The following is a 27,544-nucleotide window of genomic DNA, read 5'->3' as shown; positions in this document are numbered from 1 at the left end:
GCAGCTCAGTTCAATTGGAAAGTTCATCAGATGGATGTAAAGAGTGCTTTCCTAAATGGTGATCTTCAAGAAGAAGTCTACATGACGCAGCCTCCAGGATTCAAGGTTGCTGGTCAAGAACAGAAAGTGTGTCGATTAGCTAAAGCAATCTATGGATTGAAACAAGCTCCTCGGGCTTGGTACATGAAAATTGATCAGTACCTGACAGATCAGGGTTTTCAGCGGAGCCCATCTGATGCAAACCTGTATATCAAGCATACTGGTGATGATATCTTGTTTGTGGTTGTCTATGTGGATGACCTTATCATTACTGGCAGCTCTGCACATTTGATCCATGGGATCAAACAAGATCTATGCAGAACTTTTGAGATGACAGACTTGGGACTTCTTCATTACTGTCTGGGGGTTGAAGTTTGGTAGACTGAAAATCAGATCTTTCTCTCTCAGTCCAAGTATGCCAAAAATCTTGTGGAAAGGTTCAGAATGCAGGATTGCAAACCGGCCACGACTCCTATGGAACCAGGGCTCAAACTTTCAGCACAGTCATCCTCTCCCCTTGTGGATGAAACTTTATTCAGGCAATTAGTGGGCAGTCTCATCTATCTTACTGCTACCAGACCTGACATCAGTTTTGCAGTAAGCGACATTTCTCGCTTTATGTCAGCTCCTAAAGCTGATCATTGGATAGCAGCAAAGCGGGTGCTACGATATGTGCGTGGTACTTCTGATTATGGCCTCTTATATACTCGCAGCTCCAATCCTATTCTCAGTGGCTACACTGACTCTGACTGGGCCGGTTCGGTTGATGACCGTAAATCTACAGCTGGGTATGTGTTTAGTCTAGGATCTGGTGCTGTTACTTGGACTAGTAAGAAGCAACAGGCAGTGGCTCTCTCCTCAACAGAAGCAGAGTATCGGGGAGCAGTTAAGGCATCCTGTGAGGCAGTTTGGCTTCGTCGTATGCTTGCAGATATGCATGTTTCCCAGACAGGGCCTACTTCTTTGTATTGTGATAATCAGGGAGTGCTCAAACTTGCCAAGAATCCAGTCTTTCATGAACGAACAAAGCATGTGGAAACTCATTGCCACTACATTCGCCAGCTGGTTGAAGACGGCTCAGTTCAGTTGCAATATGTTCCCACAACAGAGCAGCCCGCCGACATTTTCACCAAGCCTCTTAGTCCTGATAAATTTGTAAAATTCCGAGGGTCTATTGGTGTTGTAAATAGATTGAGCATTAAGGGAGGGTATTAGAATATTACTATTTAGTATTTAATGCTCAGTCTTTTAGCTGTTGCTATTTTTATTCTTTTAGCAGTTTCTTAGATGAAACTGTTTGTTTCCATATTCTGCATAGAAACCTGATGTTTCTATTATTGTAAATATCTTTGTATTATCATTGAGCTGTTTGCTCATTTCTAATTAATTCATTCGATATTCTTTTAAGAACAAAAGCATGGTTATAAATAAACTTGGGGATGCTCCTAGCCATATCAACTGCCTCCTTGATGAAGGAGAGTTTCCCCATATCCTCAAGCAACAAATCAAGACAATGCGCTGCACATGGAGTCCAGAACAATGTGGGATGCCTCTCCATAAGCATTCTGCCGGCAGACACATAATTAGCTGCATTGTCTGTTATGACTTGCACCACATTCTGCACACCAATCTCCCGAATGAACCCATCTAACAACTCACATATCGTTGCTGCATCTTTGATATGTTCTGATGCATCCAACGATTTAATAAACATGGTACCTTTAGGACAATGTACCAAGAAATTTAGAAGGGTCCTACCCTTCCTATCTGTCCAACCATCAGACATCACTGTGCATCCAGTGACTTCCCATGTCTTTTTCAACTCCGCGAATCTAGAGTTGATGTCCTGTTTTTATGCTTGAAGAATTGGCCCCCGCAACTCCTCATATGTGGCACTTTTGTACCCTGGGCCCACAACAGCAATAGCATCACACATTGGTTGCCAAAATGGATTGGTTTTTGTGATGCTGAGAGGTAAGTCGCTCCAAAAAATACACCTCCCCATGACTCTATCTGCTTCTTGCTTCTCCTTTTTTTTATCAAACGATTTAATGCCAGGTTGTGCTCCCGCTCCTGTTCGTGGAACAAAAAATGATGACCTCGCATTCACACTAGCAGTAGCGCTAGCATGTGATGGTGTGCCAGTTGTGGAGCCCCTCCCACTAGGGCCAGTAGGGCCACTACCCTCAACATCAAAATCAGGAGAAGATATCCCGAAAGATCTACCTGCACGTTCAGCTTTGTTTCTTTCTGCCTCTTCCTTCTTTCTGTCCTTTTCTTCAATTGCCTCAAGAGCTTTTTGTATAAGCTCCGGACTAGAAACTTCACAAATGCCAACATCATGTCCAGTGAGTCTAGCAAGATGGTATTTCAGTCGTGTAACCCCACCTGTCATCTTGGTCCCACACAATTTGCATGCAAGATATGCACGATTTGTCCCACCATCAGGGATCCCATACTCCCAAAATGGGTCCAAGTTTTTTGGCATATTTGTATTTTGTAGTGGGCTAACTCAAAAGGAAACCTACAGCACCAAAAAAATTTGGAATTAGTAACTTAATAAGTAATACGAAATTACAAATAAGTTAATAACCACATCATTTTACAAAACAACATCCTTATCTCTTAGATCAGTGGAGGAAAGAAATTTTATTTCTGAGATTTTGCAATTTGTGATTGACCTCTCTGATTTAAACTCTGCTGCGTAATTTTATTTCTGATACAGCCAATGGTTTTTAACTTTTTATTATCTATAATTCAAATTTCAGAGACAGCTCCCAGCCTAGATTAAATAAATTTTAAAAAATGTAATATATAACCCTTGTTTTTTTAATATATAAAATTCTTAAGAAAATGACAGTTAATTTGTTTTGTTTGCAAGATAGTATTCAACATATATTTTAGATTTTTCGCGGCAAATGACCAAGTCAATACCAAAGCTCTTGTCACTTAGGTTGAATCGCTTATGATTCATGATACCACTCACGGATTAAACTTGCGAATGAGAAATTGAACCCACTGTCCAATTGACATTTCTGCAGACTACAAATATCAGAAAAGCCATTCAATAGCTTCGCCAAGGGCAGGTAACTGGAGTCTTTTATTTATCAGTAATTCAGTATTTATTTGGCTAAATAAATAAATTGCTGGGAAGACTTTTGGGGAAGCGGTTGATAATTTGAGACAGTGGAAGACTTTTGGGGAAGCGTTCGTGGATTCCTGAAGACGATGAAACAAATTTTTGGAGATAGAATTATAGTTCTCCACCCTGTAATCAAAACATAAGACTTTTTGTATTCGATGCCACATATTTGTGAGTTCCGTAACTAAGAACTGAGGAAAACATAAAGTTCTAATTGCAATAGATCGAGACTACTGACGCAGACAGATAATGGACGTGCGGGCCAGAGTATATTTGTTTTTGTGTTGTATTGTAGTTTGCATGTCAATCGGATCTTCCTGTGGTACTGTTGAGTTGATTAAGGTTTGTATGGAATTACGCCTTTTGCATGGGTTGTGTGCAAAATCGGATTTAATTGTGTTGGAGTTACGTATGTTGGATTGATTAAACATTGTTAAGTTAATGGCATTCAAATTTTGAAGATGAGATCATGATTCATACCTGTTCTTGGCAGCCAAACCCTCCTTCGCAGCCAAACCCTCCTTCGCAGCGACCGCGTTCCGTCTCCAGCTCTCACAAAAACAAAATGACGTGAATCAAAAAACCCAAAAATCAATTTATACAGGCCGCGAGTCGATTTCAACCTAACCGGCGATATTTTCAATCGTCTCGCGATATTTTCTAAAATATCGCCGAAATATCGGAAATCGCGCGAGAATTTTAAAACAGGAAAATATCGCGATTTTTTGGGGGCGATATTTCGGCTCGCCGAAAATATCGCGATATTTGCGAATATCGCCGATATTTCGGCGATATTATCAACACTGATTTATAGTGGTAAGTAAAGACAGATCAACAAAATAACACTGCCAAGAATAGATGCCCTCTATGCCCAAAAATAGTAAAATGCACCAGAACTTGAAAATTTCGATTTTAAGGCTTTTAGAGAGTTTCACTCAGCAATTTTCATAACTGATATGTTTGTTACAGCAATGAGTTAACCACAGATTAACAAACTAATCAAGCCAAAAATAGATACCCATTATTTCCAAAAATAGAAAAATTTCGCCAAACTTGAAAAAGTTATTTTTGGAGTTATCTAGAGGATGTGATTCAAAAATTTCAGAACTAATGTGTTATTATAGAAGTGAAACGGTGATAGATGAGAAACCCAACAATGCTTAAGACAAGCCCTAAATTTCCAAAAGTAGAAAAAATTACAGTTCTTGGCCCTTATTAAGTATTTGATTTAGAAATTTCAGAACTGCAAAAAATTTCAGTTATGCAGAAAAATCCAGCAAGCTTAAATGTTAGATCTAGGCCAAAACTCAAATACCCAAGAGGCCAAAAATTGTGAAAATGAAGATTTTTCAATTTTAAATGATCTTGACAATTTAGTTTATGATTTTAGGGCCTAATTATTAGTAATTTGTTTGCTGTAATAAAACTGCAGAAAACAAGGTTTCAAAGGTCAAACCCTAGGCCGAAGGCCATAAAGATCCCACCGTTGAAAATCGATGAAACTTTAGGATCACTTTTCCACTTGAACAATAAAAATTTTGAGACCTTAATCCTGCAAAACCGCCAAGTATTTAGCTTTAAAACTTCAGTTTAGGGTTTTAGGTCAATTTTGGGGCAAAAGAGGCCAATAATTGGAGAACAAGGCTAAGGGAAGCAAATTTGCGGGGATAAATGGGCTAGGATGATAGATTGGGGGCTGAAATGGCAAGAGGAGGCCAAAAACTGAAAACACGTGTCTCGAAAATATTTTTTTCTTCTTCTGGATCTGAATTTTGTCGTCAAATCTTCAGTAAATGTCCCTGCAAAATTGTCTAGAGACTAGATCTTACCCTCAAGGGCCTAGATCTAGCTCTTCTCTCACTTGATTCCTTGATCCAACCTGCAAAAATGAAAATAAAAACACCCAAACCCCAAACATGTACTAAATACTAAAAATCCCCAAAACCCAAGTTAGAAAAAATAATCTACAAATATACAAAGGTTTTAAAAAATTTTAAATTTTTGAGAAAAATATTTTTATGGAGTTTTTTCCTTTAAATAATGACTAAAAATACTTTAGAAACCCCAATGTATACTATAGCCTTAGCGAAGATTTAATCCACCATATAAATATCTGAAATCCAAGCAATAGTGATGCTTGCCCAAGTTTGTGAACTTGGAGGCCAAGGACTGAAATACCGACAAACATTATGAATTTATCTCAAAATAATTTGTTAGATCACATGGGGAATCAAACCACCTAAGATTAGCCCAAAACCATCAATAGTATGGTTCTATCTCCATCTAATGAAAAAGCAAATCTTACCAATATTCATCACAACATAGAAATGTCCGTAGTCAACATATACCACAAATCAATAAGCAAGAACATCTTGCATTGCACCCCAAACTCTTTATTATGATTGAAAAATTAGTTCCCAGCGGGACAATAGTTACAAAGTTGCTTTAGAAATTTTTTTCTAGCCAGAGATCAAGATGACTAGAGACAGACTCAACTGACTCTCTAATTTATAGATAAATCCCCCAAATAGAAAAATAATGGCTAGTTTTTTTGATCCTTGTCAAAATAATCTTGGCAGTTGATAAACACTTCAAGATCTTTTAATCTTGGCCCTTAATTTTTTTATTTTTGAGGAACTTTCGAATTTATCATTTAATTCCATTTTAATTAGCTCAAAATTAATTATTTAGAGCTAATTTCCTAAAAGATTTGACTTTGACTTAACAACGAAGGTCCAAGGGTCCAATTTTTTTTGAAAAAGACAATATTCCCTTGTTGGAAAACCTTTCAAAATTGACTTTTTTAAGACCCACAAATTTTTCCATTTGGAGAATTTATTTTCCTAAGACAATTTAACTTGACTTTAATTAATTAATTTTTTGGCTTAGGGTTTAATTTTATTTTGCCAGAAAAATTAATTAATTTACACATGAGGGGATTAATTATTTTTCCAGCCTTCTAATATATATGATTTTTCATTTACAAGACTCAAAGGGGGAATACACATTTGTCTTAGACCCTCAAGACACATAACTCATTTGTGACTCATTAAGCCAATTAGCTTAAATTATTCCCCAACCACTTTCACATTAGACTCTACTAAAACACTAGAACTCACCTGATAATTCGACAATAAATTTCACCCTAGCTTTGGTGGTTTAAGTTGGAGGGAAAAAACTCTTCTGATTAGCCGTGTCGAAAAACACAGGTAATCAGTGAGGTTAAAAAAACCTCATAGGATGGAATTCGTCATCAAATTATAGGCTTACCTAGGTTGTTACATAGACTCAAGGTTTTACTAAAATCATTTACAATAAATAACTTGCAAAATAGGATGACCATGACACACAGACTGCTGATATGTGATCCGATCCTTGTTGAAAAAGTTCGCACTTTCGTTTCCCTAGAACCTTGACAATTTAAGTGCAACAATGACAATTGAAGCGTTTCGCTACACAAAGTTGGAGTTCCTCTGTATCGCCAATTTCATCATTCCGGGCTTTGACCATTAAACAAAAAAAAAAGATAGTCAAAGAAAAAAAAGTACATATAAAGATTAAAAAAAAAAATTAAAGAAAAAAATCATATAAAAAATATACTATTAAAAAGAAATAGTCCGATGTAAATTTTGAAGGACAACGTTCATATATATAAAAAGGTTCTACACGATTGATAAAAAATGCATAATAAAGTTAAAAGGGAATTTTTCCAAATATCTTTAAAACTATACATAAGAGAAGGAAGTGTAGATAAGATTATCTTGATTCTTCATTATGTGGCTTACAAGTTCGTGGTTTTAGCAATCCATGGTAATTTCCCATTGTATTTTCAAGGTAAAATAAAAACAAACGGAATACAAAATCTCTTTATGTGACTGGTAAGTTTTACTTTTTACATGGAGAAAATTAACTGAGACAAAGGCACATAAGTGGACATATATTTTATATTATACCCCAAAGAGGCGAATAGTCACATTTCACTAGAGTTGTAACTTTTAAAAAAAAAAAAGATTATATATATATAGAATAAAAAGGGTTTATAAAAAAAAATAAAACAAAATAAGGTTGAAAAAAATTATAAAAAAAAGGTCAAGAAAAAAAATATTATAATTCTATTTTTGAAAAAATATTATTATAGAAGTTAAAAGACAAGTTGAAGTACAAAGTGCAAGGGATTATATTAAAAATCGTGGCTACATAAAAGATTACAAGGTTACATTGGTGGAGTCAATCATTGAAGAGAAAAGAATGAAGTCTACTTCAAAAATGATGGAAGGCAGATTCTCTTATAAATGTGGCATGATCCCATGTTATGAATTATGTACATTAAAAGGGGACATCCAAGGAAAATATATTAATATCATTATCAACGAGAATCATCAAGAAAATTACATTAATGTTAATTTAGCAAATCAATTATTAATTTCAGGATCAGATATAATCGAGAATAAAGAAGCCTCTTATTTCGATGCCGAATACAAAATTAAAAACTTGCAAGTAATAATTAATGAATATGAGTATGTATCTCAATTTGGTGTAGCAACTATGCTTAGAGAAGAGATTGATATAATTTTCGGATTACCTTGGTTTAAAGAATTGGGTACGTAATTACGATGTTCCCTTATAAGAAGAAGATGATCACATTCCAAGACATGACCATAAAGTCAGAATCAACAACACGCTCATCACAAAACCTTAAGGAGATTTCGAAATTGGTGTTCCAAGAGATCCAATTAGAAAAACAAGAGGAGTTTGAAGAAGTCATCTCTAGTAAAGACAAAGAAATTTAGCGCCTCAAAGAGCACAATGAAAAACTACTCAAGTCAAGAAAGGTAAAGGCACAAAGAAGGAACTCAAGAAGCTTTTATCAAAACAAAAAGAGTAAAATTCACGTTTAAAGAACCTTAATCAAACATTATTAGAACAAATCGAAGGTTTACAAGATGAGGAGAATACTAAACATAAAGCCAACAATTTTACGTCTAAGGAATCATAACCAAGCCCTACTTACGCAAATAAAGAAGCTTAAAAGTGACAAGTCACTAAATGACAAGTTAGAACGACTTACACAAGAAGAAGTATGGAAGCCTTCAGTCCAAGTTGAAGATAAATAAACAAATATCGATCCAGTCAAAATTGTAACTCAAGCAGAGGATAAACCTATTGAAGTGAAGACACATGCAAAAGTTGTAGTTCAAACGATGGACATTCCAAATGATAATTCAGTAGCCAACTCAACAACAACAGCGCCTGAAGGAAATCAAGAACAACCACAAACATGATAAGGGAAAGTCCAACTAGAAGAATTATTTATCGACATCCGAATCACAAGAGCTGACTTTCCAATCAATCTACATACTAGTTTCACTCAGAACATAAACGACAAATTTATATTTCCCAAGAATACTGAAGTTTGCAGAAACCAGTCCTATAATAACTATTCATCACAATTTTTCAAAGATCAGAAGATTCCACAGAAAATTAATCTAGGATGGTCTGATCTGTTCTCAGTACGAGAATTTTGTCTATCACTCAAAGCATCATATTATCTTGTATCAACAAAGATGAAAGTTTAGAGACGAGAAGATATTCTCAGTAAGCTTTGAGGACAAAGCACCTTGAAGAGAGAGGCAATGTTATGAATATAATTCATATAAAAATAATAAATATAATTATAAATATAATAATAATAAATAATAATTAATTAACTAATGGATAGTTAGTTAGTAATGAAGGGTCATGTCTTAGAGACATGACCATTCATGAAATGGCACCTACCTAAAGTATATAAGTAGGCCCTCATTCTTATTTGTAATGATCTTATATCTTACATCAATTCAATATACAATATTCAATATATAGTTACATGTTTTACAATGGACATTTATATCTTTGAAGTATTTTAAAGATTTTCGCTGCATATATGACTTTTGGCCATTACATTGGTATCAAAGCATTTCTCTGAGTATATGAACTTTGTTCGTTACAATTGCAGTAACCCGAAAGTGTTTGTCTATTCTATAAAACACTATTGTGACAAGCTAAGAAGAAAGATCTTAGAAGAATCAATCTATAAAAAAAATTGCACTTGGAAAATAATTTTTTATTGAATGGCACAAATGATCTCACAGTTCAATAACAACCTGTAATGAGAAGAGGATCTAGCCTTATATATATATATATATTTGTAATTGTTTGTTAACAACCAGTTAATTTTGTCTCAAAACAATATTATTTGACTTGTCATCTACAAGCCAAAGACTAAGTTATTGCATAAGAAAATAATTTTTTGTAGTAGAAATTGGCCAATATCTCACTTGAAAAGAAACCATTTACTTTCTTTGACCTTGGAGGCACTCGGTCTAATGAAATAGTGTACCTAGAAAAGGACCAACGAGTTGCTTGGTAGGTGCCAACAACTGCTTTAAATGAGCTCATGGCTTGACTAGTGGAGGCAACATTTGAGTATATGTGGGCATGAAATATTGTTTAGTGGTCAAATTAGCCCAATGTCTAGTTGTTTTGGCCTAGGAATCACCTTTGAGAAGATACGACCTATTACCACAAAATATAGCAAGCCTTGTAGAAGGGTACCTAACAAGGCAATCACTTGACCAAGTGACAACAAATAAGGTAGCAGCCCATTGTTACCACAACTACTACCCTATGCTCTTTATGGATTTTCACCAGTGGGAGGAGTCCTGGTATAGAGGTCACCTACAAGAGATATTCTAGGCTTAAAGGTATATGGTGACACAATAGACTTCTAAGAGATGACACATGTTAAGTAAAAGCTTCAACTATCAGAAGAGGCCATTTGCTTCCCTTAGAGAGGCCAAATTAGTGCACGTTTGACCTAGGGCTTGATTAATAGCGTGTGAAATGGGTGGCCTAAGGTCAAGGTACCAAGAAAATGTTTCCAAGAGTATTTCAAGTTTCAACAAGACAATAGCACATGAAACCTTCAAGAAGTCCTCAAGTTGAATTTTAACCAAAATAGGGTTTTTCTTAGGGAAAAACAACTAGGGAAAAAGAAATTATGGAGACAAGTGGAAAGATTAGCTACCAAGAAGAATGGTTTTGAGGCAACCACTACTACTCTTGATGTTGAATCCTTCCACAACAAGAAATTCCTCTCCCAAGCAAATTCACTCCAAGCCCTAATTGAGTCGCTTATCCTTAAGAGGGCTGAATTTAAGAAGAGAGAGAAGACAAAATTCAATTTATGAATAAAATTTAACTTGATCACCAACTAGACAAGGCCAGTGCCTAGTCCTTGGGTTGATGGAGTCTATGGATGCTTAAGATTAGCTAGATCCTATAAAAGAGTAAGGATATTTTGATGCCCTAGCAACAAAACCCTTGTTGATTTCTAGTAGCATCGGATGTGCTCTAAGCCTCAAAATTTGCAAGGAGGCTAGGACACATGTATTCCAAAATACCCAGAAATCGTTTTGGGAAATTCCACCCAGAAACAATTTTATTAAGATAATTAATCATTTTTAATGGATGTCCAAGTCTAAAGTTAGGAAATTAAAATAATTAAAGGGTATTAATTAAACTAGGGGTGAAACTTCTAGAAGAAGATGAGGATCAAGTCAAAATGATTTGAGCCATTGATTAGAATCTAATCTGGGTCGTTGGTTGATCAACAAGAGGATTATAAGAAGAGGCTTGATGGGCATTTGGAAGACACATCGAGTGAGAGATTAGAGATCGATTTTCTCAAGAAAGTAGTGCAACATTTGTCGGAGAAGGTGATCGAGGAGATTTTTTGCAGTGAGGGGCAGGGATAATTTTTCGGAGGAATTTTTCCTAATCTGGAGAGTGCAAGGCAGAACGTAGTCCGGAGAGGCAGCGTTGGGCCACTCAGAGGTAGCGTAGAGCTACATTGTGGCTGCGCAGAGCTTCAGAGGGAATCTATATTTCTACTGGGGGATAGTCGAGATCTAGTGCTAGAGCCAGGGTGTAACACTAAGAGGCTAGAGGGCCGAAGTTTCCAGCGAGCAAAGGATCGAGAGGAGGTGCAACACAGTCCCAGCAGCAGTGATGCAGTAACTACGTGGGTGTGACGCAATACTGCGCAGAAACAACGAAGAGGCTCATCTCCAATGCAAATCAGTGTCAGATTTCCCAGTGATAGGGTGAGATCATCTCACTATCTTTTTGTCCAGTTAGATCTCTGTATAGGATTTCCAGTTTGGGCATCCGAAGAATTGTACTCAGAAATTACTGCATAATAATACAAACCCTCAGCTGTTGCACCGGTTTTCCCACATTGGGTTTTTCCAGGGACATTTGTCCAAAAACAACGGTGTCACTTGTGTGTGTTATTTATTTCTTGCTCAGTTCTTGTTTCCGCATATTATTTAAGTTGTGAAGGTTGCAGTTGTATTTATTTCGATGTTTACCATATAATACTGTAAATAACTTGATTCAGTAGGAGAAATATAATCAGTTGCTGCAGTAGTGATTCAAGGATTCCGAATTTTCACAACCCTAACTATTATCTTTGTGAGGGATCAAGGGCACTTGGGATAGCTACAACATGAGTTCACTAAGGTAATTACCATTCACATTCCATATATGAGTAATGCATACAATGAGGCTATCTATATTCTATAAAATTTATCTTCAATAATCTATGGTGCAATAGAAAACCCCTAGATAGCCATTACATTCCATATATTAGACATTAAAAGAATCTTCAACAACAAAGCTCACTTACAAGATGAAATGCATGAATAATACATCATTGATCCAAGATAACTTCTTCAAAGAGAAGAAAATAGCAACAATGTGCAAAGTACTCTATAAATCACATCTTGTCAAGATACAAGAGGCCAAAATTCTTCTTGAGAGGCCAAATTAGTGCAAGTGATAATGATGAATAACAATGATCTTCTCCTCTATTTATATGAGGAGGATGAGTTGTAATTATTAACCTACAAGCCCCTAATAATAAGTAAAATAACAAAAATGCCTTGGGTTACAAGCCAACCTACTGTTTTTTGACATAAATGCTAGGAAAAATCCCACATGTGTGAACTATGAGGCCTCTAGGGTTGACTTCATCCATAAAATGAGCTCCAAATGCCATGTGTTGGTGCTACAAGGTGCCATGTGTGATATAGTAGCATCCAAAATCATGATTTGAGGGTTGGCCCTCAAATCAACCTCAATAGTTCTTTGTGGTCCCAAAACCCAGCTAGGGCGCCACAAAGGTGTCTCCATGGGTCTCCAACTACTCATGATGTCTATCTTTGCTCCAATTGAGGGCTTTATAACTGCTACTTGTTGATTTGTGGTAGCATTCTATGTGCTCTAGCCATGAAAACTGGTGGGGAGGCTAAAGCACATGAGATCTCCAAGACCCAGAAATGGTTTGGTGAAATTCCACCCGGTTAGAGAGATATTAAAATAATTAATATTTTCAATGGAGTTGCTAAGTCTAAACTTAGGAAAATTAAAATATTAATGAGTATTAATATAAAACTGGGTGATAATGTTCTAAATGACATGGATCAAGCCAAATATAATCTTAACCGTTGATTAGAGTCTTAATCTCGGTCGTTGAAGACTCAACAGGAAAAGTATAAGAGGAGGCTTGAGGGTCAGTTGGAGATACACCAAGATTGATCAGTCAGTTCGATTTTCTGGAGCAGGGTTTACTTAGAAAATTCAAAGAAGTGATCTGAGTTGTAGCGAAGGGCAGTGAGTACATAGAAGAGAGGCAGTGATAGTGCCAGAGGGCCAGCTCAGTGATTGAGGAGGCTACATAGAGCCAGCAGGATCCACGCAGAGGCAACTAGAGACTGCGCAGAGGCTGAGGGGCCTACGTGGGTGACGCAGAAACCCAGAGAGCTAATGCAGAGAGGCAGAACGCTAACGCGGAGGGCTCCAGAGCTAGGCAAAGGCTAGCAAGGATTACACAGAACCTTGTAGCAACACCAGAATGTTTTTCGTGGGGCAGACTAGTGTTGAAAAGTTGAATATCTGCTTCTGAGAAGAGGTATTATTGTCGTGTAGAAATCTCTGTTGGGCGAGCTAGTTTGGCACCTTAGTTGTACTCAAGAAAGTTGTTTAATAGTAAAACACCCAGAACTGCTGCACTGGTTTTCCCAAGTTGGGTTTTTCTGGGGACGATTGTCCAAAAATAACGATGTCCCTTGTGTGTTTTTCTCAGTTATTTCAGTTTCTGATTTGTATATGAGTTAAGGTTGCATTTGTGTTTATTTCAGTATTTATATTTATAAATAACTTGTTAATGGAATAAACAAGTAGGAGAAATTAAACCAGAGAATGCAGTAGGGATTTCTAACGTGTCAGACTTAGAAATTTCAAGATGGTATCAGAGCATTGCAGATCACAGGAAGACTGAAGGCACCAACATAATCAGAAGTATTTGCAGCAGTAGTAGCTGTCCCAAGAGACAATGCTGCTCCTAAGCATAAAGAAGCAAAAAAGGAGTGACGCAAAGGGCCTGCATCATCATTTCGAGCCAGTGAGAGGGTCAGCGCAGAGGTAGCGAGAGGCAGAAGAGGCTCATGAAGAGCCACGTTATCCTACTCAGTCAGGTAGGCTTGACGCAGTTGGCCAGAGGAGTGATTCAGCCCTTTGCCGGGATTGCGCAGAGCTGGAAGGCTCAGTTTCTTCAGTTGTTGGGGCATAGGTAGTTGTGGGTAGATTGTGATTAGGAACTTGGTGGGGTGTTGTTGTTGTCAAAGTGGAACAATACCTAATGGGATAGAACCAAGGTAGAGGGAGTCTCTGCCTTGGCGGATTTCTAGCCAAGAAATCCAGATCCGAGTTGTAGTTGCAAAGAGGATTAGAGAGGAGTGGATCGACAGTGGGCGGGAAGATTTCTAGCAGGGAAATCGAGACTCAGAGGGAGTCTAGGAGAGAACTTCCAGGAGGGAAGTTGAGACTCAGAAGGAGTCTAGGAGAAAACTTCCAGGAGGGAAGTCGAGACTCAAAGGGAGTCCAGAAGAAGAGCGAAGATGGCAATGAACATACTAAGGGATCAAGACAGGTTGGACAGGGCCTCCAACTTTGTCATCTGGAAGGCTAGGATCCTGTTTGTTTTGGATAGACATCACATCAAGGGCTTCGCCTTGAGAACTGTGGTTATCCCAGTCGACCCAGCTGATAATGAAAGGTATGAGGATGCAATGGCGAAGGCAAAGTGCATAATCCTTGATGGGGTCAAGGATCATGTAGTACCGCATATTGCCGAGAAGAACACGACAAAGGAGATGTGGGATACCTTGACGACATTGTATCAGGGCACTTCCGTGCAGAGGAAGATGCTGTTGGAGAATCAATTGCGGTCATATCAGATGCAGAAGGGGGAGCAGATAGATCTATACCTCAGCAGGTTGCAAGAGATTCGGGACCAACTTACTTCCATAGGGGCCACACCAGATCAGGAGTTCATGGTGAGGACCACCCTGAATGTAGTCTCCGAGGATTGGGAGACATTTGTCAAAAGCATTTTGGGTAGAGTTGATCTTCCGGGATGAGAAGAGATGTTGGTAGCTCTTCGGCAAGAAGAGATCAGACGGTTGACCAAGGCGGGAAGTAGCAACAAAGGAGGTCGAATCAAGAAAGAGGAGGAGGAGGATGTGGCTCTGGTATCTGTGGGACAGCAGGGGAAGAGGAAGAAGAAGGACATCTCCAAGGTAAAGTGCTTCCATTGTGGGGAGCTGGGTCATTATGTGTCCCAGGAAGAAGAATAAGGGAGAGGCTTCTGACTCCAAGGCAGCTATGGCTAAGGTAGAGAAAGAAGTCGAGACTGATGACGACTGTGCCATGAGTGCTCATGCACCTCTAGAGAAGAGGTGAAGAGGCATTGAACTGTAGTCAGGAGGGCTACAGAAGATGAGGGGCAGGATCCTTGGGGTACCCAAACTCCTGGATCATATCCGGCTACGGGAGCCCTGAAAGACAGTAGCAGGATGATGGATGTCGATAGAAGCAAGATGCGGATGGAGCGACAAGGCAGTGCTAGAATGCTGGGGTCTGTAACAGTGCAGTGGGGGTTGCAGCAGTGCGAGAGGCACAAATGAGGTTGCAGCAGTGCGAGAAGCACAGAGGTGTTTGCAGCGGTGCAGAGGCAGCAGAGGGAGCACAGGATAGCAGCAAAGGTAGCTCCAACATTAGGAGGCTTTCGGACTGACAAGGATGTCATGACTTGGGTAGATCAATTACTTACTTCTCAGTAACTGAGTTGCAATGCAACAATTAGCAGTGGCAGTGCTATGGGTAGCATGATGCAACATTTGAGAGAAAGTTACAGTGCAGATGCAGTGTTGGGAGGAAGGAACAGCAACAACACGGATGCAGAGGGAGCTGCAGTACAAATGTAGTAGTGGCAATGGCAGAGCCATGGGTAGCAGCACAGGAAGCAACAATGCAGTGGATGTTGGGCAGCAGGCCAAGCATCAGCACAGGTACCATTGCTGGAGGATCAGTGTGATGTTCAGTGGTGGAGCATTACTAGAGCACATTCCTTGCTAAGAGGGAGTGTTGATTTGTGGTAGCATCGGATGTGCTCTAGCCATGAAAATTGGTGGAGAGGCTAAAGTACATGAGATCTCCAAGACCCAGAAATGGTTTGGGGAAATTCCACTTGGTTAGGGAGATATTAAAATAATTAATATTTTTAATGGAGTTCTTAAGTCTAAACTTAGGAAAATTAAAATATTAATGGGTATTAATATAAAAATGGGTGAGAATGTTCTAAATGACATGGATCAAGCCAAATCTAATCTTAGTCGTTGATTAGAGACTTAATCTCGGTCGTTGAAGACTCAACGGGAAAAGTATAAGAGGAGGCTTGAGGGTCAGTTGGAGATACACCAAGATTGATCAGTCAGTTCGATTTTTTGGAGTGGGGTTTGCTGAGAAAATTTGAACAAGTGATTTGAGTTGCAGCGAGGGGTAGTGAGTACATAGCAGAGAGGCAGAGATAGTGCCAGAGGACCAGCGCAGTGATTGAGGAGGCTACGCAGAGGCAGCCAGAGACTGTGCAGAGGGTGAGGGGCCTACATGGGTGACGCAGAAGGCTAGAGAGCAGACGCAGAGAGGCAAAAGGCTGACGCAGAGGGTTCCAGAGCTACGCAGAGGCGAGCAGGGCTGACGCAGAGCCTTGGAGCAGCGCTAGAAGGTTTTTTCGTGGGGCAGACTAGTGCTGAGAAGTTGAATATCTACTTTCGAGAAGAGGTATTACTGCCATGTAGAAATCTCTATTGGGTGAGCCAGTTTGGCACCCTAGTTGTACTCAAGAAAGTTGTTTAATAATAAAACCCTCAGAATCGCTGCAACGATTTTCCCAAGTTGGGTTTTTCCGAGGACGATTGTCCAAAAATAATGGTGTCCCTTGTGGGTTTGTCTATTATTTCAGTTGATGATCTGTATATAAGTTGAGACTGCATTTGTGTTTATTTTCAATATTTATATGGTTAAATAACTTGTTATGGAATAAACAAGTAGGTGAAGTAAACCAGATAATGCAGTAGGAATTTCTTATGTGTGAGATTCAGAAAGTCTCTAAAGGTGAGACCAGCCTCATCTAGGCCCCCAATCAGCTGTCATCCCTCATATAGTGCTAAGGCCGATTTGGGGGCATGCTGAGTCCAACTATGTCATCCTGAGAAATCATCAAATGTAGTGCAAAGTGGCAGAATGACCTGAGTGCAGGATGTGCCCGGGTCATACTCGAAGGCCCAAGGCTCTCAATACTTCACCTGTGGGTGCCAATATACTTCTCTAATGGCCTAGGTACTTGTGGGTAAGGTGCCTAGGACGTGGGATGCTGAACCACCTGACAATCACAATGTAAAGGCTAGTGAAAGCAACCAATCATTAGGGACAATAATCATTATTGCATATAAGTAAACTAGGCTTGAATGTAATGGGTTATTTAACACTTTAAATAAGGATTCCCTTCCAAAATCAGGGCCTTGAGCTCGCAATGGTGTTTCCTCCCTAGCTAGGAGTGGTTAAAGGACAACCCTATTAGGTGTTTCTAGCCCCTAATGGGAAGTAAAATTTCCTCTGTCTGCCCTTCAATTGATAGGTGTTAGAATAATAATGATGGTATGGAGGGGAGAAGACTTCATGGCCAAGTGCCATGGTCACAAGGACTAGCATGATGGGATCCACATCTTGAGGGGTATTAGATGTGAGGAGGGAGCAATCGTGGATGCATGAGTTAGAAACTCGGCCTTTTTTTTTTCCACCCTTCTTGTACGCCTTTTACTTTTGCTTGATTTTTCTTTGTATTATTGCTCATAGCTCAGTTTAGAGCTTGCTTTGAGTGATACGACAATTGTATTACCCCTTAAGGATGAGTCATTTCATTGCTCATTGGGGTTGGTACATGCAAGGGTGTCTTTTTATGATGTAATGTTGCAACTTGTGCGTAGGAACTGGGTTATGGCCATAATGAGTGAGGTAGAGCTCATGCTAGACTTTTGCCCACATGCTAATTTGTATGTCCCAACCATCTTTTGTGTTTTGATATTCTTCCAGCCACCCCATAATCAATATCAAATGCCTAAATATAAACAAGCATAAGCGCCCGATTACAAAATGAATAAAGTACCTTTTGATTGGAAGCGTGCCTTCATCCATGTGCTCTTGCTAGATGGGTGGGAAGCATATGGATGATGTAGGTGGCAGAGATATAATGGCACGTCATCAGCTAGTGGTGGTTGTTAGGGGTTGCATGGCTGATCGACTGGATGTGAAGAATAGGAGGTTTTCTCCTATCGGGTTACCTATTTTGGTGGGTAACACGACCCACTTGGGATCCGATAGCTCTCTTGAAGACCCCACATATGTCTTAAATGGGCAAATTGCTAGATTGTGAGGTGGAGAATTTGCTTGATTTGGGCATGAGGTAATGTTATGGAATCAAAATAACCCCAATGGCTTGTCCATTGACCCCAAATGACTAGTTTTGATGATCCTTTACTTGTGTTTTTGGCTTGAAGGGGTTAGATTGGCTTGAATGTGCATGAAACCTTCAATGTTGGGCTTCTTTTGAGCTTAAAGATGGTTGCATGTGTGATAAAAGGCTCCATGCGCAACATGCAATGTAACATTTATTTTGCCACCTTTTGATAGTGAAATATATGTCAACATTCTCCTTTATATTGAATTTTGCGTGAAAAGTCCTCTTATTGCCAAAAATTCAATGTGGCATGTCAAGTAGGCATTGTGTTGATCACTTTGAGGCCTTGTTGAATATTTTCCAGCTGGGACCTTGTGCATTGTGATTGGTGCAGTGCCCCAAAAAACATGGAATGCTGTGAACTGTGACACTTCCATGCGGAGAATTGAATTATACTGTACCACAGCCAAGGAGATGCATACAGAGTCTATGACACATGACCATGTGGGTAAGACATAGGTGCATTCAAAACACAGGTTGAACAAGCCCTACATAATGCAATCACCCCTACAAAACCAATGGCTACCCTAAACAATGTGTCCCAATAGATCCATTTGAAGGCCTCCAATCCTATCTAGGACGAAATGAATTGAGAGTGGGAACTAAAAGGACTGGGCATGGCTGACCACAACAGACCTAGGATACCATGTACATTATCATCACTTGGTCTGCAAGGCTTTGGGGCCTACATCTCATTGGTCTTACAATGGCATTGTCCTGATTATATATATACATAATATGTCCCAAGGGGTCAGCTCAATTGGTGATCGAAGTAATGTGAAATCTGTGAAAACTGAGAGATCCAAGGTTCAAATCCCCCCGGTTGTGACCCGGTTTATGGAGAGGAGGACAGGCCGTAGACCCCCATAGGTTCACTAGTAGTTACGTGTTAGGTGGGCTATTGAGTTCCCTTGGGATATATATATATATATTGTACCTACCAAGAAGTAGTAGGACAAAATATGGCATATTAGTGATTGACTTGATTACGTATTCTCCATTGCATTCAAACCATCTTGCTCTTTGATACTGACTCCATTTCCCAATTGGATAGAGACCGGTCTTTGTTCACCATCCCTTTTATTCCAGGGAACAACTTAAATATTCTTTTATAGGGTTTCCCACCTTGTGCTGGAAAAGAAACTCTTGTCAAGTGAGAGGAAGAGTTGCTGTGGTGATTGTGGGAAGCCTTCCTAAGTGCCCCTAAGGTTGCACTTCATTTAGGTTTTTGAATATCTTTGATTGCAGGTCTAGGAGTTAAGAGTGGGAATTTATATGGTTTTGTGCCAGCTGTACTGCTTTAGCCACATTGTCTGCCCAAGTAGCACTTTTGATTTTGATAGTGCTCTAGGGTGATTTTAACAGTAGGGATTACCTAGTTTTGATTTAGCTTGTGTTCGTTTCTATGTGATCCATTGTTTTGTAAAAAACGTTCCAGCTGTTACATTATTGTTTATATTAATAGTCAAAGGAAGCATTTTAGGGTAAAAAACATAATTTATTTAATGTTTTCTTGATGTATTACATGTTTGCTTACTATCTGTTTTTTAAATTTGAGGTGTGCTTCACTTTTTGCTTTTCTGGTCTTTCAGGGTTCCTTTGATCGATCATTCAAATGTTAGCCAACTGAGGTATGTGGCATATATCCTCTAGTCCATATATGTTTAGTTGGAATGTTTAAAGATCAAAAGCACGTGATTCATGTTGAAGGCTTCTTGTAATCTAATTTGTTTCTGGTTTTGCTGAGAGCTGGAGACTTACTGAAATCTGACATAGTGTTGCAATCTTGGGTTTTGTTTCTTACTGATGAGATAATTTTCCCCAGTAGATTTAAATTCATTGCAGTTAATCTACTTTCTAGTCAGTGAACTCCATATCAGTTTTTTTCAGTTAAAATTTAAGACATTCAGCATTATACCATAGAGTATGGGGTTCTTAGAAAACATATTCCCTCCTCATTTGAAATATTCTTTTAATTATGAAAATAATGAATTCTAGATTTGTTTCTTGGAAGGTTTCTTCTATGGCTGTGGGAATATTCTGTCTACATTACTGTGCCGTTCTGAGAATTTGCTCTTTATGATTGACTGAAAATCTGATAGCACCATAACTGGACCTGCTTTTTCCTCAGACATTGTGCAAACTAATATCCTTGGGTTTAAAATTGCTTTTATTACTCAATCCTCTCTATGCAACTCTCTCTTTCTCAAGTCAGTTTTTCTTCCTGAAAAATTACCCAATGAACTCAGTATCAAATATAATTTTATTTTGTATTTCCTCACCTACTATTGTGAGCTTTTGTTGCTATGCCTTATTGTAAATCTTGTCTATTTTAATCTCGTGTTTCTCTAAATTAAAAAATTACGTTCAAATTCCATGTAAGAAAATATTTGATTCTTGAAATTGGTCTCTTGTACCTCTAGCATTGAAAACTGATACAACACTAGTAAAATTCTGAATTTTGATTTTGGTACTGTTAAGGAAAAATGTAACTGGTTTTTGGATACAATGTCAGAAGTTGAAAGTCATTTGACAACAACAATTATCCTAACTATATAGTCTATTAGCAACTTTATAGAAGGAACATAATGTTAAGAATCTTGCTTTGGAATGACTTGGTTGGTGTCCCAAATCATTGAATTAGGAAAAAAAAATGGTGGACTCTACAAAAAAAATGCAATGTTCCACCAAGTTTCCGGGACAGGGGGACTTGTGGGAGCTGTTGGAAAATTGGGAGGTTTTACAATTAGATCAGATTTTCCTTTCCATGATAATTACTTGTGAGTTTATTGAAATTTTTTGTTATTATGTTTTCTTTCTTCATCAAGCAATTACCATAATAAAAACATGAAGATCACAGAAGACAAATAGAAAACAAGATATAGGTTCCAAGCCAGGGCAACACCCCTCCAAGGGTAAAACCCAGGAATTTTTTCTCCTTATAGAATCAGATCAGAGTGAGGTAACCAAGACCAATAACCAGAAAAAGCTTCACCCTCTAGATGCCAAGTTAAATCCTCCTTTCTGCACTGCAAATCCATCATCAAGAGACCAATAACAAGAGATGTACCAAGGCAGGACTTCCACAATCTTTCTTTCAGACTTCAGCCATCCAGTTCTTCTGTGTCCTCTCTGCAATAATTCAGACCACAATCCATCAAGTGTGTGTCCAAATGAACTTCATCTTCCCTCTGTTTATATTGTCCAGAGGGGTTCGAATAGACATGACCTTTGGGGCAGGGCTGACTTGACAGATAGGCTGACTTGGCATCCAGAGGGGTTTTTGACCCAAAAATACATATTTTGAAAATTCTTTTTTCTTTTTCTTTACAATAGGTCCAAATAGGATTTTGACTCTTTTGACTCAAAAACCTAGAAGCATGAAGAACATGCCTGTCTAGAAAAATAATAATAATTTTTTTTTTTTTTTTGCTTTTTACATAAAATACATAATGGTACAAATTATGAAGACCAAACCTAGTTACATTCTCCAACACTCCCTCTTAACTAGGGAGGTATTCATAATTGTACACCTGGTACAAGGATACTCTCAAACTGAAATATTCTCGTAAGAAGAGTCGGATTGATATGCCATATTTAAACATCAATATCATAACCAACACTGTCATCATAGTAAGGCCTTTCACTGACAAGCTCTTCTTATTTCAAAGCATAATGCCAGGAGGCTTTATGTGAGACACCACACTATCTCTTAAGGCACATACACCATCTGGATGTTCACTAGGTATGTCCTTATAGAACTGTTCTTATCTTGGAATACCCATCCTCAAAGAATACCGGTCCTCCTTGAGTACTCTTGTCTTGGATACCTGTCCAATTTTGAGTGTTGGTCTACTTCCTATCTTGGATTCTCTATCCTTAAGGAAATATAAAATTCTTATCCAATCCTCTGGACCCTATTCTCCCTCCATGGCCTTCACTAGATGTACGATTGTTAGTCCTGGCCTAGTGCATGACACATGAAGAAGAGAATATAATGTCCATCATCATTCCCTCTTAACCAGGGAGATAATCTTCATTCCCTCTAGATCAGGGAATAGATTCTTACTCCTTTTCAAACATGAAGAAGATTTCTTACTTCCTTTCAATTGGGAAGTCATAACCATGTGTCTTTATCAGCTGCTGGTTCTTCATGGAGATCTTCAAGTAGCTACATGGCTCCCTCCTTCCTATGCACCTCATCATATTGAGCTTTTGTAATGGGGCCAATCTTTTTTGTGACAAGGTTTGGGCCATCAACCTTTCAAATCACTTCCTCTAGACATCATCAGCAAAGGCATTATATTGATCCAATCAAAGTAGAGCTAATCATAGCTTCCTCTAATCATGAAAGTCATCTTCATTGTCATCAAAACATCAGGTTATATTTTTGTACTACTACCTTTCAGTTCCAAGATGATGTAGACATCTTGATCACATAATCTTCCAAGGATTACCAAAGCCATCCACTCAATCCATGTATTTTTTTTAATTGGGTTCAAAACAATTGTAGATATACTTGCCTGCAACATTCTTGTTGAAATTCTAGTGTTGCAATGACTAGAATAGTTTTTGACAATTGATAACTACTTCTATTGATGCAAACAATTCCTTCTTTATACTTTAATCAACAAGTGGCTATACATGAAAAACTTCAACCATTAATTCTTCAACAGGAGCAATAAATGGAGATCATAGTAGACAATGAACAATAGTCAATAAACAAGAGACAATAGACACCAAAGTTAGGCTCATAGCCAGGGCAAAACCCACAAGGGGAAAACCCAAAATTCTTTCCTTATGAGAGAGATTTTGTCCATCAAAGTTATATCAAAATTGTTCCAACAAATCCAAAATCAGTGTTCAATGAAATACCAGTCAAATTTTTCCAATAGTAAGAGAGATAATCAACTTTTGTCCAATGAATAAGGTCTGCACAAAGAGGCCGAAATTTTGGGTCTAAGATCCCTGTCACAAGAGGCTGAAAATAGTCCTGAAATGTCCACAGAGGCGCGACCCAAATTCACTGTAAAAGACCTCAGTCCACCCGGGTCAACATCTTGCAAAAGGAGGGAAATCACAGTCCCAAGAATCAACGAACTTTTCAAAGGTATTCGGCCTTCAAAGAGATTAGGTTTGCAGTGGAATGAATGTGAATAAGCCCAAGCCAAACTTCAGTCAATGTAGATACCAAAAGAAAGTCAACACAATTGTAATAGTCCTCTTTTTGTCCTCCATACATGTGGTATTACTTCTCTAATTGCAGATCAAATGCTTGATGAATTGGTTGGTCGAAATGAGTGCCAATGAGCTCATATATATACGTGTCATGTGTGGGATAATTAGCCCTAATGGGGCCGACATGAAGATCCCTTTGGAGTCGACTTGTAGGTTTGTTTGGGCCAACTTGTAGATGACACAAATTAATTTCTTCTTTATGTTTTTGCAATGAAAAATGTTGACCATAGCTACATTATTTTTCAACACTCCCTCTTAGCTAGGGAGGTATTTTTTCATTCTCTCCCAAGACCAATCTTCCCGACCAATTATAGGTTTTACGACCCACAACCTAAGGAAGAGAACACAATCCAAGCTTCTCTCTCTCTCAAACTCAACATAAGGAAAGATACATAGCATCCATCTCAAAGCATCTCCCTGACCACAATGTCTCATGGCACATAGCCTAAGGGAGGAACCAACAAAGCATCTTCTTGACCACAAGGTCTCACGGCACACAACCTACAAGAGGAATCATTGATTCATCTCCTGGACAACAATGTCTCACGACACACAATTTATAAGAGGAATACATCTCCCGGACCACAAGGTCTCATAGCACACAACCTATGGGGGGAATCATCAATACATTTCTCGAACAACAATGTCTCACAGCGCATAGCCTATGGGAGGAATCATCAATACATGTCCCAAACAACAATGTCCCACACCACACAACCTACGGGAGGAATCATCAATACATCTCCTGGACAACAATGTCTCACGACACAACCTACAGGAGATGGTCCATAATATGATGCTATGTAATCAGTGTTCCCTCTTCAAGGGGATTCTCAATCATTCCAGTTTCTTCATATAAACGTCAACAACCAGTTCAACATCATAAGTGTAGCCACGGTGGACCTCAGTTCTTTATCAAACACAACAACATTCAGTTGTTCTTTCAGCTTCAGCGAGGGCTTCTCTTGAAAGCAAACTTCAGCGACTATCAGTAGGCAATAGTAGACCTTGGCAGTGGCTTCTCACAAAAGTAATCATCGACAACCATAGTATAGTTGAGTAGGCAATAAATCGCTTCTCATAGAGGCGAAACTTGAAAGTCAATATCCATAATCAAATCCAGCAGATGATAAGTGGCTTCTCACAAAAGCGGGCATCAACAACCATAGTAGAATCCAACAGACCATAATAAAATCTAGCAGATAACAACGAACCAATCAGTGAATCAACCAAGTGAACATCAAAGTCTTGCAGCTTCTTCAAATCATTCATCGTGGAGATGTCAATAGACTTGCAGTCCATTGTGCCAAGGATATCACAAGGCTATGCTTTTACAAAAGCAACTCCCTCGTACATAGAAGTCCTCTTCATAGAAATGCGCTGCAATCAGGTTGACCTAGTTTGCTCCATCTGAGCCTATGACGAGTCTTCTTGTCACATTGTTCTTCCGTCATTTCCAACGATTGCCAAATCTTGGTAGTCATCATTATGTACCTGCAAACCTCAACTATGGAAGAACACGAACAACCCAACAAGCCAAGAGACTTATAATGAAATAATCAATAGAAACAATCAAGATAATACTTATATTTTGAGAGAGTGTGAGCTCCCTCTTGATCTTAGCCTTCTCAGATAGAGTCAATCTCATCACATTATCAAAGTGTCCATGCCATCATCAAAGAGATCACATCATCATTAAGGAGATCTCATCATCAATAAATCCATATCATCAAGGAGTTCACATTATTATCAACAAAGAGTTCACATCAAGGAGTCCGCAACATCAAAGAGTTCATCATCATCTACATCATCAATGAGTCCACATCAACAAGCTCACATCATTATCATTATCAATAAGTCCACATTATCAACAAATCCACATCATTATCATTTAGTCCATATCATCAACAAGGAGTCCTTGTAAAGAGTTCACATCATTAGTAACGATTTAAAAGTAAAAAGAAAAACAAAAGATATTTATCTTTTCAGCTCCCTCTTAATATTTAGTCCTTTTACAATCACTTTGTAGATCAATCTTAATAAGACGTCAAATCTTCTTAAACAGAGGTAATCAGGTCCAAGGTTTGATTCATAAGCCCTAGGCTTTCTTTTCCAAAACCCTACCCAAGGTTTACAAAACAATTCAATGTCAGTAATAATTAAAACAAAGAAATACAAGATACTTATCTTTTTGAGATCGTGGCAGCTCCCTCTTGATCTTTAAATCCATCCTGCAAATCAACCTCATTACCAAGATGTCAACTCATTCAGGAGCTAGGGAAGTAATTAATCCACAGGCCCAGGGTTTTTCATTTGCAGCTCCTTTTGACTTGATAGGGTTTTAATCCCAAACCCTAACGCTTATTCTTCATCGATCATTCTTGCATTCTTCATCATTTTTAACAAAGGCAATCCTAGGAATTTCTTGTTCAAACCCTTAGAGATCTGCAAGTCTTCAGCCAAAACATGAAACCAAAAACAGTCCTTTCAATTTGGAGACTTATAGTGGAGCTATAGGTCGGCTATTTAGCAATGAGTATCGTCCTTCTTCTGCTCGAATATTTATATGAGGCACTATATTTGAGGTTCTTGACTTCAAGGAGTATTCCTATACTCGACTTTCTTTCTTCCACACAATTCATGTAATCAAATTCCTCAGAGATGTAAGGCAACTTGGAGCCTAGACTTGTCACAAATCCTGCATACTACAGTCATTGCTCATGATAGACTCGGTTCTTTTTGTTAATGCAACAGGCAGAATTTTGGCCATAGGAACACATCCTCAAAGATGACTGTAATTCCTTCTGGATTACACCGATCACATACTATTCAAATTACTACCATATTGACATATACCATCACTGTGGGATATACCTAGTCCCATATACTGTCCAAGTTTCATTATCATATCAAATTACTGTCAAGTCAATCAATGTTGCATCATACCACTGACATATCAAACATATGTCCGAGAACTTATACAAGAGTATATATCATCAAAATCACACCCAAATTATACATATTCCGATCATTGTTACTCATGCAAGCATTGTGTACATATTGTACATTACATACCCCTCAATTTGTATTAAATGTGTCTCTCATAGCATGTCCTAGATGTACTGTAACAATTTGGATGGACTGTAACAACTCGGATCTTGACAGGGTAAAACTCAGGTCACAGTCATATTACTGTCTGCCATGCCATACATATTGTCTGCTATGTCATACATACTGTTTACCATGTCATACATACCAAGGGTGTCTGTCATGTCATATATATATATTGTCTGCCATGTCTTCTATACGAATCACAATTAATGACATGCCTACTATAAGGGTGTACATATACTCGCATCATTACATAGCAATTGTTATAGCAACTTTGGATCATGTACAGTGCTACAACATACTCACATACATACTCCAGCATACTTCACATCATATACTGTCATACCTTAGGAGATGGCTTGGATTATATACATACCACTTGCATCACATACATACTATGTTGTACATGCTATACACAATATATACTCTTTGCAATTTGAGCACTCCATATGACATACCTTTGTCACAGGATCATATAAACTGTGTAACGCATGGATCAAGCAATTGTAGCATTTGTCACCTCAGAACAACTCAGATCTTACAGCAGCATACTCACTGTAACATCTGGCAACTTTGAAGTATACTTTTTAACAGCCCTGGTATCTGACTCGGATCATTTTGAAGGAGAAGGCACAAATTACAGATATCAGTCTCGGATCTTCTCGGACCACAAGCAAGCAAGGTTCTCCAAATAATTCGGATAAGGGGCAGACCTTAGAGCCTCTGAACTTTGTTCTTCGGATCTAATGAGTAGTATAGGATTCGAACTTAGATCAGGTTTTAGAAGAGATGGAGAATGAAGGTCATCTTCATTTGTTTACCCTTCGATTTCCTTGGAGACCTTGCCACAGAGCTCACAGGTAGTTCATGAATTGCTATAGGAGGCTCGCATAGAGAATAGGCTAGTATCATGTCACAGGGCATTCACTTTCTTCAGAGAGACAATGCCTCAGGTCTGCAAGCGTATCGATGCCATTTAGGAAAATTTGTCCTTCTCTCGACAACCAGTACAAAAGGATTTTGGCCCTTCTCATGTAGTCACATAAATGCTTCAA

General features: G+C 38.5%; 1 protein-coding gene across 2 annotated transcripts in view; it reads left to right on the top strand.

Moving 5' to 3' along the window:
- LOC149147151 (syntaxin-31-like) overlaps positions 1 to 27,544 on the top strand; it is a 294,644-nt gene that overhangs the window by 217,398 nt on the left and 49,702 nt on the right. For both annotated transcript variants that reach the window (XM_089445931.1, XM_089445930.1), the window contains exon 4: positions 19,733 to 19,771. In XM_089445931.1, coding sequence (XP_089302057.1) covers positions 19,733 to 19,771 — 39 coding nt within the window. The remainder of the gene's footprint in view (positions 1 to 19,732; positions 19,772 to 27,544) is intronic.

Source organism: Pinus tabuliformis, chromosome 9 (assembly GCF_031772625.1).
Source record: "Pinus tabuliformis cultivar Carrire ecotype Pingquan chromosome 9, CPIR1, whole genome shotgun sequence".
Classification (NCBI taxonomy): domain Eukaryota; kingdom Viridiplantae; phylum Streptophyta; class Pinopsida; order Pinales; family Pinaceae; genus Pinus; species Pinus tabuliformis.
Note: the sequence above shows the minus strand (reverse complement) of the source record. Positions and strands in the feature narration are given on the sequence as shown.